The sequence below is a fragment of the Arabidopsis lyrata genome, assembly GCF_000004255.2.
Source record: "Arabidopsis lyrata subsp. lyrata unplaced genomic scaffold ARALYscaffold_8, whole genome shotgun sequence".
In the NCBI taxonomy this organism is placed as follows: Eukaryota; Viridiplantae; Streptophyta; class Magnoliopsida; order Brassicales; family Brassicaceae; genus Arabidopsis; species Arabidopsis lyrata.
In genome coordinates, this window is record NW_003302548.1 from 4485068 (window position 1) to 4500357 (window position 15290).

Consider the following 15290-nt stretch of genomic DNA (forward strand, 5'->3'; position numbering starts at 1 on the left):
CGCTTTGGTGGCCAAGAACATCAAACAAGCCACAGCAGACATGTCCAAGGTCTTACATACAGATCTTGAGGTTGAGGAGAGGGCCGAGGATTTCGTCAAAGACCCCAGACAAAACTATGGCTTGTTCTCCAAGGAATTCCTTCGGCGCCATGGGCTTCATCTCCTTGGGACTACCTCCACTTGGTTTTTGCTTGACATTGCCTTCTACAGCCAAAACTTGTTCCAGAAGGATATTTTCTCGGCCATCGGATGGATCCCAAAGCCAGCCACCATGAACGCGACCCATGAGGTTTTCAGGATTGCTAGGGCTCAGACTCTTATCGCCCTTTGCAGTACAGTCCCAGGCTACTGGTTCACAGTTGCTTTTATTGATATCATTGGAAGGTTTGCGATCCAGCCAATGGGATTTTTCATGATGACCGTTTTTATGTTTGCAATTGCCTTCCCTTACAACCACTGGACCAAACCAGAAAACCGTATCGGATTTGTGGTTATGTACGCTCTCACTTTCTTCTTCGCCAATTTTGGTCCAAATGCAACCACTTTTATTGTCCCGGCTGAGATTTTTCCAGCCAGGCTATGGTCAACATGTCATGGAATATCAGCCGCGGCTGGTAAGGCTGGAGCCATCATTGGAGCCTTCGGGTTCCTATATGCAGCTCAGTCACAAGACAAGGCCAAGGTGGATGCAGGATACCCACCAGGCATCGGAGTTAAGAACTCACTGATCGTGCTTGGTGTTCTTAACTTCATCGGTATGCTCTTCACCTTCCTTGTCCCAGAGCCAAAGGGAAAGTCCCTCGAAGAACTCTCTGGTGAGGCTGAGGTTAGCCATGACGAGAAATTGTTATATATTTTGTGACGATGAAACTTTTGTAATTTTCTATTTTAATTTTGTTATTTGGAGTGCGATGTTTGGTTTTGTTTTCATTTTATTCGTTCGCTGACTTGAAGGTATGATGTTATAAGAATATTTATGATATCATTTAAATCTTGTTGAATATTTTGAACTCGACTCACTGTTCTGAAAAAAACTTGTCACTCCAAAAGCAAGGTTGAAATTAGCTTTAGTCGTTTACTTATATTAATCTATTAGAAAACTAATGAATTTCATTCAAAGTTTAGAGCTCTATCAAAACAGAGCAACACACTAGCTTAGAGCAACGAAAATAAAACACAAGAATTTGACTAGTACACCATAATAAAAGCTCGAAAATATTCCATTCATATGTCACTATCAAGAAGGAGATTGTGGATTAATTCTGTTCGAGCTTCTATAATGGTGTAGAAGTCGAATACATGATTCTTGTAGCTGGAAATAGGTCAGGACATTTTTATTTTCGGGTCAGTATATGGTTTAACTTCTTTGAGTTTGAGGTTTTTAGGTTTTAGAAAACATGTCCGAAACTCCGAATGATTAAAATGTGATTTTATTTTGGTGTGGGTACGGTTGATTTTGAATAGGAAACTGTTACAAATATATACACTTAATTATATTATGACCTTTTGGGGTATATAAATACAATTTATCTGTATTTATATTTAATTTCAATATATGATTTTAGTGAATTTTTGTTTATTCGTTTGAATTGCACAAGATTTGAGTTCGAAATGGGTTTAGTTTGGTTTATTTCATAAGACAAAAATAATACCATCTATATTACTAATTGAATTCAATTTTGGATTTTTGAATTTTTGTTTAATTTAATGTTCACGTACGTAGTTATAGATAAATATAGTTTCTTTTTTTTTGTGCATAAAAATTCTATAATATTGTTACTAAGAAGGAATATTCTCAGTAACCAATTTGCAATCTTTTACAATCGGATAGAATCAACCAAAAATTCCCAACAATTATCAACATATTAAAATATTAAAACTATTAAAAAGAGTTACGTGAATTATTCTCAATTTTCCACTCTGATTTTATCAAACACACAAAAAAAAAGAAAAAAAATTCTATTCCTTTTCCTAATAGAATATGCTATTGTTGTTCTCTCATCTATATATATAAAGCTATAAACCCTAACACCTAACAACAATCAAATCAACAATCATCAGCTGAAAAAAAAAAACGAGTCTTTGGTTATTAATCACGTCCTTGAGAAGAGTCTTGTACTTCGTGAAACTGTAGTTCAGGATCTTCTCCACCGCTTCCACTGAATCCATCTCCGGCGAAAGTTGAAGGCGGCGTTGAAGAGAAGAGCTTAGGTCACACTAAAGCAGGTTCAGTCCTAAATTTTAATAACTTTTTTATATTGGAATTCGTATAACGTTTTGAAAGTTTGGAATGATATATAGTCATGTGTCGTCACGAAAAAAAAAAATATAATCATGTGTTACGTTCTTTGTAGATTCATCATACATTCTCTATATGTACATGTTCTTTTTGAGTTTATTCTTGTTTATTCTTTGTAGAGTTTCCTCGATTATTCGATAAACATAATTAGTTCATATATTTGTTCGCAACTAATATCAGATGTTTCATCACGGAAACTAATTTGTTCGATGGATCATGAATTTTGCATGCTAGAAACCATATGACATGATCTTTCTGTGTCTTATCTTTTTTATCGCAATATTTTTGGTCAGTTTAAGTCACGGATCCCCAATTTTTTTTTTTAAGTTGTTGATAGATTTTATTACCTAAATTATAGTACTACTAGTTTCATATTTTTATCAAACTAGACTTGCTACGTTTTTGTTACACCAACGTTCTCTATATATATTTTAACAATTCTTTCCACTTGTTTGGTTTTTCAGAGTTAAGAGAACAAAAAATATCGCCATGTCTAACGAAGAACAAGGAAGCATCTTGAAAGCTCTTGACGTTGCAAAGACTCAATGGTACCACGTCACGGCGGTGGTAGTCTCCGGTATGGGTTTCTTCACAGACTCATACGATCTCTTCGTGATATCTCTTATCACGAAGCTACTTGGCCGGATCTACTATCAGGTTCCTGGCTCCTCCTCTCCCGGAAGCCTCCCTGACGGTATCTCTGCCGCCGTGAGTGGTGTGGCCTTCGCCGGAACGTTACTCGGACAGATTTTCTTCGGATGTCTTGGTGACAAGCTTGGACGTAAGAGAGTCTATGGTTTGACACTCTTGATCATGACCATATGCTCCATTGGTTCTGGTCTTTCTCTTGGAAGAGACCCAAAAACTGTCATGGTAACTCTCTGCTTCTTCCGCTTCTGGCTCGGGTTTGGTATCGGTGGTGACTATCCTCTCTCCGCTACGATCATGTCCGAGTATGCCAACAAACGTACTCGCGGAGCGTTCATAGCAGCGGTTTTCGGTATGCAAGGAGTTGGGATCCTTGCTGCAGGAGCGGTTTCGTTACTTGTCTCGGCTGTTTTCGAGAGTAAGTTTCCATCTCGGGCTTATATATTGGACGGTGCAGCCTCCACTGTCCCACAAGCAGATTACGTGTGGAGGATCATCCTCATGGTAGGCGCCTTACCAGCTCTCTTGACTTACTACTGGCGGATGAAGATGCCCGAAACTGCTCGTTACACCGCTCTAGTCGCCAAGAACGCGGAACAAGCAGCTTCGGATATGACTAAGGTTCTCAACGTAGACATTGAAGCCTCTTCCGCAAAGAATGACCAAGCTAGGGTTTCCTCAGACGAGTTTGGCTTGTTCTCCATGAAATTCCTTCGCCGTCACGGACTTCACTTATTCGGAACAGCCTCCACATGGTTCCTCCTCGACATTGCTTTCTACAGCCAAAACTTGTTCCAGAAGGATATCTTCACCACCATCGGTTGGTTACCTTCGGCTAAAACCATGAACGCAATCCAAGAGCTCTTCATGATCGCTAGGGCTCAAACCATAATCGCTTGTTGCAGTACCGTTCCCGGTTACATTTTCACTATATTCTTGATCGATTATATGGGACGGAAAAAGATTCAGGTCATGGGATTCGCTATGATGACCGTTTTCATGTTCAGTTTAGCCATACCGTACCATCATTGGACCTTACCGGCTAACCGGATTGGTTTCGTGGTTCTCTACTCTTTCACATTTTTCTTCTCAAATTTTGGACCTAACGCAACTACTTTCATTGTCCCGGCTGAGATTTTTCCGGCGAGGATAAGGTCAACTTGTCACGGTATCTCGGCAGCGTCGGGTAAAGCCGGTGCGATGGTCGGTTCTTTTGGGTTTTCTGCTTTGGTTAAAGCTTTGGGTATGAGTACCACGTTATACATCATGGGAGGAATCAATCTTGCTGGCTTGTTAATCACGTTAGGTACAATTCCGGAGCCTAATGGGATATCGCTTGAAGAGCTTTCCGGCGAAACTGAACCGGAGAAAATCCAGGAGAAGATTGTTGTTGTTTAGATTTTTTTTTTAATTTCTTTTTGTTTTTCTTAATTATCGCATTTTGTTAGGATCTTTTGTTTTTTTTTTGTGTTTTGAAAGATTTTTAGATTATATTGTTGCACTCTGAGTTTCCTACTTTTTTTTAATTACGTTTTCATTAAACGGATTTTATAATATATAAAAACTGCTATTAGAATCTGATATCCAAAATATAACAACAAACATATAGTATGAGAATTTTTTTTTTCAAATTAAATATCCTTTGTTGAGCTTCTTCTACCGGAAGAAGAATCTTTAATATCTAGCAAATTGTTCCCTTCGCACATTAAGGAACAAGATTGTTCTGGTATTGAGTAGAAGCTCATGTTCCTGTTCTATCTCTTAACCGCGACCGAGGAAGAAGAAGAAGAAGAGTCGGGTTTCAATCTCTTGGAACCGTTCTGATGAACCGCCGATGGAACCTGTTGATCATTGGAGGTGATAGTTTGGCCAATGATGTCTTCTTTTCCGTTAATGGTCATGTCTTCTTTTCCGTTAGAGATTTTGGAGGTAGCATAATCTTCTTTGTCTCACTCGCTTCTCTTGGGCTTAACTATCTATTGTGTATATATATATATATATCCTGCATTAGTGATTAAATGTCTGTGGTTTGTCCTAATGTTTTGTGAATGGCCTTCACATTTTGTGTTTTGAACTTATGTAGTTCTGTTAGCATCTTTTGTAGTTGTAGAATTTAAATGCAAGAAAGTTTACGAGCCGTGATAATTTTTCCACTATTGTATGGTGAATACGAATCAAGGTGTGCTTCACAGTGTAGAATTGCAACTTTTACCTTTAGGTGAATTACTTGCATTAATGATTTACCCATCAAGATGATTGGCTTTCCTCTTATCTGTTTAAAACTTTCAAATGCCAGGTGGTAGTGGGTATGTTAGTAGCTTTGTGCACGTAGTCTTTTGTACTTGTATATACATCTGTCTGTTTTCTTTCAAGTACCTGAACTTTTGTTTTGTGTACAATGTTTGGTAGGTTATGCACTTCCAAAGTTTGCTCAGCTGACAGTTACCTCGTATTATGCATCTTCAAGTGCTTCACATTATGGAATTTTCTATGCTCACCCTCCGAAGAAGCTCGTCTCACTCGAACTCAGAAAGAAGAGGTAAAATGAAGTCATTCACAGATAAAACGAGAATCTATATATTCCACTCCTCTAGCTGAGCCAGCTTATTTCACGATCTCTTTGGTTTTTCGGTTACCTTTTCAAGTCACATTCTTGAGAACCACATCTATAATGTTAATTCCTCAACATAGTTATACCAAATATAAAGTCTTTTAGTTCCTCTCCATCTTCAGTTTTTGGTTTCTATTGCCGTCTTCATAACTGCTTCTTTTCCCTGTTCATTGGTAATGACATGGTATTTGATTCTTGAATATATTAGTGTTTATACAGTATCCTCCTGATCCATTTTACAAGCAGTCATGGAACTACATGAACCATGTCTTCTCAGTGGCTACCTTTACATATGAATCTCTAACGGAACTATCCACCACAATCTCTTCCGGTGCAACACCGATCATGATCTGCGCTTCCCGTGTTCTCAATATTGCTTGTGTGAGAAGTTCCCAGGCTGTGTCTAAGTCTACTAATGGGTTTAGCATAATTGCTACCCAATTCAACACCCGAGGCTCTTAGCACGGATACAGGAGCGTCCCACGTAGGTAATCTTGCTAGCTCCGGGATCCATTGCCTCAAGTAATCGCCGTCCGGATCAAATTTAACTCCTTGTAACTTACATCAAAACCCAAAAATATTTACAAAAACCTTGCAAGCTTTTCAATTTTGACATTAGTATTGGATTGTTTTAGTTACCACAGGATTACCTAATCGACCGAACTCGTGGCCATCGGGTAAGCTACCGTTGATATACTGCCAACCGAGAATGTCACATTACGTAAAATTCGACCAATAAATACGAGTTTTTGCATCTCCCGTTACGTAAGAAAAAAACCAGAAACCAAACGAGATCAATCAATTATCAATATGATTGATTATATGGTCAGCAAATCAGCACTGACACATCGAAAATTAGGAAAACTAAACCTCAAGCTCAAGAGGTTTATTAAAAGTTCTTTATAGCAAACTTTTTTATTCAAAACAAAGCTCTCACTGATTAAACCGGCAGAGAAAAACCGGTTTAAGAGAGGCATGAGTAAGCGAGGTCCTTCTCTTCCTTCAACTCCTCTGCTGTCAAATCCATCTTCTTCCTTGATACTTCATCGATCGGTAAACCTGTGAACAAACAACACACATACATCAGAACAATCTCTAAAATAACATCACTAGTTCTATGAGCTAATCATCGCAGCGAGAACCAGCTTTGCACACTTAGCATTAGAGGTGGATTGGATTCTCTTGAGAACATTGTGTTTTACCTTGAACAATAGTCCACTCTCCATTACGGCAGGTTACGGGGAAAGAGTAGATAAGTCCAGCTGGAACATTGTAGGATCCATCTGAGTATACTCCCATTGAAACAAATGTGCCCTGAGAAATCAAATCGAAGAACTTATTAGTTTTATTTAGTACACAAAAAAACCAATTGATTCGAGATTAAACAGTATTTATGACCAACCTCGGGTGTTCCAACGACCCAATCACGGATATGGTCACAAGCAGAGCTAGCTGCAGAGAGTGCACTAGACAGTTTCCTGGCCTTGATAATGGCAGCTCCACGTTGTTGAACGGTGGAAATGAACTCTCCATTCAACCTACAACATTAATCTCTAAAAAATTTGAGTACCGTATAGACGAAAACAAGATTGAGATATTATAAGGGTTTGAAAAGATTTATACCACTCGTCATTCTTGACTAGCTCACGCACTGGCTTCTCTCCAGAGGAAGTCTTAACGGTAGCGTGGTTGACATCTGGGTATTGGGTTGATGAGTGGTTTCCCCAGATAATCACGTTCTTGACATCAGACACTGGTACGCTTAACCTCTCAGAGACTTGTCCCAATGCCCTGTTGTGGTCAAGCCTGGTCAAGCAAGTAATGTTCTTCTCTGGGATCGATGGTGCAAATTCCTTCAGGATCAATGCATTGGTGTTTGCAGGGTTTGCAACAACCAGAACCTACAAAATGCAGAGATAGCAAATATGAAATATCTCTACAACAAAGTAAGAGATTAACTTCTTCACTTCTGCATAATGGCTATAAGAAACAATTAAAGGACTTATAACCTTGCAGTTTGGTGCGGCATGCTTCTCCAAGGCAGCAGCTTGAGACTTGTAAATGGAAACGTTCTTGGACATAACATCCTTCCTTTCCATTCCTTCCTTCCTCGGGAAACCGCCAACCATGACAGCAACATTAACACCGGTACATCCTTCAACGGCATCAGTTGTAGCAACCACACCTGTCATCAGGAAAAAAAAAGGCAACATCATATACAATCCAAGGGTGCACAAATTCACAACTTCCATAACTCAAAACTTACCTTTCAGAAGAGGGAAAGCAGCATCGATCAGCTCCATTTTCACACCGTTCAAAGCTTCTGCTGCCGGAGGGATATCAAGCATGTGGAGGATCACAGGCTGGTCTGCACCAAGCATTATCCCCCTTGCAATCATAGGAACAAGAGCATATCCGATTTGTCCTGCAAAACAACATACACACACACTTAAACATAATCTACACAAAAATACATATCAATCGCAAAATCATGATCAAAACCAACCCAAAGTAACAAAAATCCTTCATACAATTCATCCAAAACACAATTAAACAGTGATCTAAACACAAAACTACAAATCAATCGCAAAATTACAAAATCAGAACAAATTTAGATCCAATTAATTTCTCTCATCAGATCTCATTATACGACTCTAAAGATCTGACGATACGAATCAATAACCAGAGAGAGCAGAAATAAGATCGGAGATTACCTGCAGCTCCGGTAACAAGAACACGAACTGGTTCCTTCGCCATCTTAATCGAGATCGGAAAATTAACGCCGGTGAATAAAATAGAAGAGATCGTGATTGATGATCAGTGTGAAGCAGACCTGTGTGTTTATTTATTATTGGTGGACGTGGTGAAAGCTCAAGATCCATGGATTGATGCCCACGTCATAGAATTATCATTTTGGAAATATGTAATGGGCCGAGCCATTGATAGAAGAAGCCCAATAAATTCAGCCCATATTTAGTGTTTAGGCGAGTTTATCGTACCGACTAATTTGGTAAAAGCCCTAATTGATGGATCCTCAATGTGTACTTTTTCTTGTTTAATATGTTTTTATTTTCCAAGTTGTGTCTGAATATTTAAAAGCAAAGTTCTCTAGCTGTCTTTGTAGAAAATGCATGTCATTATATGTTTGACACTGTTATAGAAGAAAAGGTCTAAACAGAAAAAATGATAATATAATATTGAAAACAGGAATTTGAGAAATCTGAATATGCAATATTTGATTATTTTTAATGCATATCATGCTTGTAATTAAGAAAAAAGGAAAAAAAAAGTTCATTTGCGGTCTTCTCCATCTAAATTCGATTCTATCAAATCGCGTTATCCCACATACTAAAATTTTATAGATCGGTAACCGATCTAATAAAAAAAAATTGTTATTACTATTGAGAATCAATAAACCAAATTTAACAATTTAGTGACTATATAGATTATACAAAGCATAGTAGTAGTGGCGGAGGCAATGGTTTGGTAGGGGGTCAACTGACCCATAATTTTTTAAAAATTCATTATTTGTAATTGGTAATAATTGTAATGACCCCAACCTAAAATAAATTTTGATACCAATACAAAATTAATATTGGAACATGAAACAAAAAATAGTCCAAATACTTGAAAATTAGTCTTCCATTAGAATTTTAAACCCATAATTTATGTTAAATGAGATAAATTTACCTAATATTATTTACCTTTTTACAAACATACAAAGAAAAAGAAAAATGAAATATCTAATGTATTTTTTATACTAAAAAAAATTTCCGACCCCGTAAAATAATTTTCTAGCTCCGCCACTGCGTAGTAGTAAGTTTTGGTTGGCTTCAATACTCGTTTAGAACAAGCTATTATTGCAAAAATTGGCGAAAAGTACCTCCTGTAAATACTCCGCCGGTATGAAGTGTAGCGTTTATCCGACTGTTCATCCGAAAGATTCGTGACAAAGATATTTAAAAAAAAAAATTATGATTTGCGGAGAAAGCTAAGTTCAACTTTTTGTTATTGTAACAAATATTAAAGTCTATATTAATAGATTGTAGTGCGGAAAGTCTTTGTGGTAAACTTTGAGGGTTTCAATAATATCGAAACAAGATTTTTTAATTTTAGCAATGTATTATCGAAAAATTCTCTTTTTTGCTAGTTATAGGTTTTGGATCGAACATTATGTTTTTTTGTAATTTGTTTTTTCATGTTTTGTAACCGCTCTAAATCTACTATCAATATTAGTATATTACTCCAATAACAAAAAAAAAATGCTACATAACATTAAAATCCAACTAATTTTATGTTATTAATTAACATCTTTTTTATATGGAGAGGTAGGTCACTCCATAAATGAAGAAATGTAGCAAAATTGGAGAAAAAGAAAAAGAAATTAGTGATAAGGAAAGAAAATCTCTCATCTTCAAGGCCGTCTCGTCAGATTTCTTTTTCATTTTTATTTTAACGTTTGGTTTCGTCTGTAATTCGTTATCTTCCTTAAGAAAAAAAAAAAATCAGATTTTTTTCAGAATCAAAAAAAAAAAAAAATACTGAATCAAGCTGTCTCATAACAGTCTTTATAGATCAGACGATAATCGAATCCAAAGACCCAATTTTTTTTGTTTCGGTCTGATTTCGTCTCTCTTTGTTCTTTTCACCTTTTTTTTTTTTTTGTTTTGTCTCTTCCCTTTCATTTTGTGTTTCTTCAAAACCTGATCTGAAAACTTTTTGTCAGAAAAAAAAATGTCAGAGTTTCGATAACGATGTTGGTCAATGGGTGAATTTTAGTTTGAAGTTCAATTAGATTACTTGGTGAATCTATTTGGGTCAAAATAGTTTTGATTCGATTCAGATATTCGAATTTGAATTGGGGATCTTCGAATTCGACCAAGCTTTTCGAGAGTCAAGGAACAAAAATTGAGATCTGGGTCAACTTTAGCTTTTAAGAGATTGTAGAAAGGAGGAAACTTTTTGATTTGGAAACGATGGATCGTGTGGTTGGTGGCAAGTATAAGCTTGGACGTAAACTTGGAAGTGGTTCATTTGGTGAACTTTTTCTAGGTATTTGCTTCTTTTTTTTTTATTCATGTCTTTTTGGTAATTCCAAGTTTTGGTTTTGTAATAACTCTTTTTGATTTTGTGTTGATTTCAGGGGTTAATGTACAAACTGGTGAAGAAGTTGCTGTGAAGCTTGTAAGTCTCAACATTTTGACCATTACTCTTTTTAATTCAGTAATGTGTTAACTTATTCTTGATCACCAAAACTTGTAGGAACCTGCGAGGGCTAGGCATCCTCAACTTCATTATGAATCAAAGCTCTATATGCTTCTTCAAGGAGGAAGTAAGTTTCGTCTTTCGTCGGTTTAAACCCTTCAATGATCGTTCTTTTATTGATCTTTATGCTTGTGTTATTGAAGCTGGAATTCCGCATCTAAAATGGTATGGGGTAGAGGGTGAATTCAACTGTATGGTGATTGACCTTTTGGGTCCGAGCATGGAGGATTTATTTAATTATTGTAGTCGGAGGTTTAATCTAAAGACGGTTCTAATGCTCGCAGATCAGATGGTATGGATATATTATCTTCCTTTCTTCTGATATATTTGAGTTATTGTGTTACTCATATTTTGATTTCTTCAGATAAATAGAGTTGAGTATATGCATGTCCGGGGATTTCTTCATCGTGACATAAAGCCAGATAACTTTTTGATGGGTCTTGGACGCAAAGCGAACCAGGTGAGTAGTTATGGTATGCAACTTTTTTTTTTATGTGGAATGATAATAATATACTTGTTTGATTTTTCGGATTTCTTTCGCTGGTCTTTTGCTACTACTTTATGTTTGCATTTGCATCTTTTCACTGATATGTCCTCTTTGTTATTGTGTAGGTGTATATCATTGACTACGGACTTGCAAAAAAGTATAGAGATCTTCAAACTCATAGGCACATTCCCTACAGGTACACATTTTTCTTTGTCTTGTTAAAAAGTTTCGCTCAATATAAATTTTTGAAGTGTTAATGAAATATTGGTAATATATTTACTAATTGAGAGTTACTTATTTAGGGAAAACAAGAATCTTACTGGAACAGCTCGATATGCAAGTGTTAACACCCATCTTGGAATTGGTGAGTATTGTTTGCTTTTTATGTGTGTGCGAGCTTTTTCTTCTTTCACTCTCACATAAAAAAACTTTGACTATTTTTACGTCCATCAAACTAAATTGAGATTTGTTAAATATAGAGCAAAGTCGGAGGGACGATCTGGAATCTCTTGGCTACGTGCTTATGTATTTTCTTCGAGGAAGGTATAGATAGTTCCTTACTTCATCCAATATTTTAGAGTTTTCTTCTATTTGTCCCTTACCCTCAGTCTCTCTTGCTAGTCTTCCTTGGCAAGGCCTTCGTGCGGGTACCAAAAAGCAGAAGTATGACAAGATCAGCGAAAAGAAAAGGCTTACACCGGTAGAGGTACTACTTCCTAATCCATTTTTCAAATAGATTCGGAAACCTGTATGGAAACTGCCATGGATGTTTTCTTAAATCCAGCAAAAGAGTCTTCCACTTACCTAAATGTTGCATTCATAGATATAATTTAAATGTCCACTGGCAGGTTCTCTGTAAATCCTTTCCACCTGAGTTCACATCATACTTCCTCTATGTACGATCATTGCGGTTCGAAGACAAACCAGATTATCCATACCTAAAGAGGCTTTTCAGGGATCTCTTCATTAGAGAAGGTTGGGAAAAGTCTCAATTTTTCCTTATTTTGTTGTAGTTTATACGCAAAGATTTTCACATACAATACTCAAAAATGTGTTGTTTTTATTATATAACTTTTCAGGTTATCAGTTTGATTATGTATTTGATTGGACAATCTTGAAGTATCCACAGTTTAGTTCCGGCTCCAGCTCTAGCTCCAAACCAAGAGTAAGTAACATCTATTTTTTTTTTGGAATTTTCCATCATCTTAAAAAATTCTTTAGAACAAATCATCAAATTCTCACGGTTGTCTCTGTGTTCCAACAGTCAAGCCTGAGACCAGCTATGAATCCTCCAGTACCAACTGCTGAAAGATCAGATAAACCTTCAGGTAAGCCTTAAACTGTATAACCCATATCTTCAGTAACAACTCTTAGATTCAACACTTGTCTAAGTTTCCGTGTATCTTTTCGTGGTTGCTTCTGCTTTTTCGCTTCATCAAACAGTTTCCCTATTTGGTTACTTGCGATGCTAAAACGTCAGGTGCTTTGTAGCCACCTAGGAACCGATTAGTTTCTGTTTTTTTCTTTTTCTTCATTTTCTAAGAGAAAGTTTCATCAGTTTTGTAGGAATATCTTAAGTGTGCGTCTAGGCCTATTCGTCTGTTGATTTTCTTATAACTGACTTGGTCACAAAAGCATCGTGTTTGCTACTCAAAGTTTGGTGTTTGAACAAAACCGGACATAGTAAACCAAATTTGTGTCTGTATACAGCTGGAGCTGGGCAAGACAGTCGCGATAGATTCTCAGGTGCTTTAGAGGCATATGCTAGAAGAAACGGCTCAGGAAGCGGTGTGGTTCAAGCTGATCGATCTAGACCAAGAACCTCAGAGAATGTATTAGCATCATCAAAGGATACAACTCCAGTGAGTCATCTAAATACATGAAAACTTTTCTATATTGGCTATTCAAATCCTTTCTTAAACTCGTGTTTGATCAAAACCAGCAAAACTATGAGAGAGTCGAAAGACCAATCTCTTCAACAAGACACGCAAGTTCTTCAAGAAAAGCTGTTGTCTCGAGCGTACGAGCCACTTCTTCAGCTGATTTCACAGAGAACCGCTCGAGCAGAGTTGTCCCAAACAATGGCCGTTCCTCAACCGCTCAGAGGACTCAGCTTATCCCTGACCCAACCACTAGACCATCGTCTTCTTCTTTTGCCCGAGCTGCGCCGTCGAGGACTGCGCGTGACATCACGCTCCAGAGCTTTGAGCTACTCACCATAGGGAATGGAAAGAGGAAGTGAGAAGCTGGCTTTATTGGTGAGTGAGTGGAGGAAACTACGACATTTTTATGGATGGATACTTTGTTTTTATTTCACGAAATTATCGGTTTCCTAATTTAAGGAATAAATCGAACATCATTTGATTACAAATTATATGTGATAAGTATATGGTTTTAACTTGTTAAGCTCTTCACTAAATTCCATGTGTTTATCTTGTAATAATGATTCAAATGTCGTCTGACAAAAATAAAAATAAAACTAAACCTAAATGTCATTTGTCCTCGTAAAAAGTTACGCAAAATTGGGTCTGGACACCCCAAATTAGTTTTTACTGAAACAAGTGTACGAATCTTATTATATAAAGTATGATTTTTAAAGTTAATAACTCATATTATCGTGACACGTGACAAATCTATTGATCTTAGATTTTGATACGTGTAAAATAAAAATTTCCTTTTTAAAATAAAAAAAGAAGATAATTGAAAGTAATTACAAATTTAAATAATTTTTAAAATGTAAAAGATAATTATAAGAATAATTGTAAATAATTCATATTTCTATAAACAAATTTAAAAAATGTCAAAAGATAATAATAAGGAAATTATACGTTTTTTATGTTTCAATTAAACAAGAAAAAAATCAAGCAATTTTATTAAAAGAAAACATTTGTTATTATATATTAATTTAAAATTTGATATTATTTATCTCAATTTCTTTTTCAATTAGAAATATGTGATGATTTAATTAAACTAATCCTCATGTTATTTATTTGAGTTTATTTTTTCAATTAGAAATATGTGAGATCAATTTTTTTTTTTTCCTTTTTGTAATATTTTTTTACTTAACTATTTTTTTTTTGTCCTCAATTATGATTGTAGTATAGTTAGATTGTTTAATTTAATTTCTCTTTTCATATTTAAATTATCAAAGATTCATATATCATTGTGTTTATAATTTTTTAATTTTAGTTTAACTGTCACATCTTTAAATTATTTATTTTGGTTTCTACGTTCAGTTTAAATTACATAAGATTTATAATATATCATAGTTCTAATGATTTTAGATAGTGACATGTGTCATGATTTAAATTACAAATTTACTTTATTTATATCAATATTATTTTCTAATTAGAAATATGCGATGATTTTAAGTAAAGTTTATATTGTTTTATTTGAAATTCTTGAATATGTAAGAAGCTTCTTTTTTGTTTTTGATATTTTGAATTTAATTATACTATTTCAAATTTTTTTATTTCAATTTCTATGTTCATATTTGAATTATATAAGATTCATATATCATCGTGCTTATAATTTTTTGAATTTATTAATTTTTATTGATTGATCATAAATTTATTGCAATCGAGTATATATGAACCGAACCCGCAACGTTAGCTTGGAAGGCTAAAGAATTTAGTCGATTTATCATCTTTATATTTTTTACGTGTCTAATTAAACACCACTTTGGTTTTATTCACCAACTTTATGATGAATATTTTTAATTTTTGTTCTTCGTATAAGTATACCATGAATTATTGTTATGTGATATATCTTTCATTCGAAATAATTTTGAATTAATAATTTTAGTGGTTAAAGAAACAAGGCAACAGTGAAAAAGTAAATATTGTTTTTACTTTTGAAAGAAAATTTGTACTTACAACGTTGTTAATTAATTTTTTGTTAAATTTGATTTTAATTTTTTTTAAAAATAAACCCGTCCATCGGACGGGTCCTTATCTAGTATAACATATAGTAAAACTTCT

At 35.4% G+C, this 15290-nt stretch overlaps 4 protein-coding genes across 4 annotated transcripts in view; 3 read left to right on the forward strand and 1 right to left on the reverse strand.

The window, feature by feature from the left end:
• LOC110224160 (probable inorganic phosphate transporter 1-2) overlaps positions 1-1010 on the forward strand; it is a 5690-nt gene extending 4680 nt beyond the window's left edge. The window contains exon 4 of the mRNA XM_021032426.1: positions 5-1010. Within this exon, the coding sequence (XP_020888085.1) occupies positions 5-862 (858 nt within the window). The 3' untranslated portion in view covers positions 863-1010. The remainder of the gene's footprint in view (positions 1-4) is intronic.
• Positions 1011-2052: 1042 nt separating this feature from the next.
• On the forward strand, positions 2053-4528 carry LOC9299738 (probable inorganic phosphate transporter 1-6). The gene is made up of 2 exons (XM_002863616.2): positions 2053-2226; positions 2764-4528. Exon 2 carries the CDS (start codon positions 2789-2791, stop codon positions 4343-4345), a length of 1557 nt encoding a protein of 518 aa, XP_002863662.1. The 5' UTR covers positions 2053-2226; positions 2764-2788; the 3' UTR covers positions 4346-4528.
• Positions 4529-6252: 1724 nt separating this feature from the next.
• Positions 6253-8468, reverse strand: LOC9299740 (malate dehydrogenase 2, cytoplasmic). Its single transcript, XM_002865383.2, has 7 exons — positions 8273-8468; positions 7825-7983; positions 7568-7743; positions 7182-7459; positions 6961-7096; positions 6761-6872; positions 6253-6617 (listed from the first exon to the last, which is right to left on the reverse strand). The coding sequence occupies exons 1-7, from the start codon at positions 8313-8315 to the stop codon at positions 6523-6525; spliced, it is 999 nt and encodes a 332-aa protein (XP_002865429.1). The 5' UTR covers positions 8316-8468; the 3' UTR covers positions 6253-6522.
• A 1476-nt stretch (positions 8469-9944) lies between these two features.
• On the forward strand, positions 9945-13729 carry LOC9301504 (casein kinase 1-like protein 8). The gene is made up of 14 exons (XM_021010295.1): positions 9945-10610; positions 10702-10742; positions 10821-10890; positions 10967-11115; positions 11188-11283; positions 11436-11506; positions 11613-11674; positions 11790-11853; positions 11932-12016; positions 12159-12285; positions 12390-12475; positions 12575-12638; positions 13021-13172; positions 13253-13729. Exons 1-14 carry the CDS (start codon positions 10535-10537, stop codon positions 13550-13552), a joined length of 1443 nt encoding a protein of 480 aa, XP_020865954.1. The 5' UTR covers positions 9945-10534; the 3' UTR covers positions 13553-13729.
• The last annotated feature ends 1561 nt before the right edge of the window (positions 13730-15290 follow it).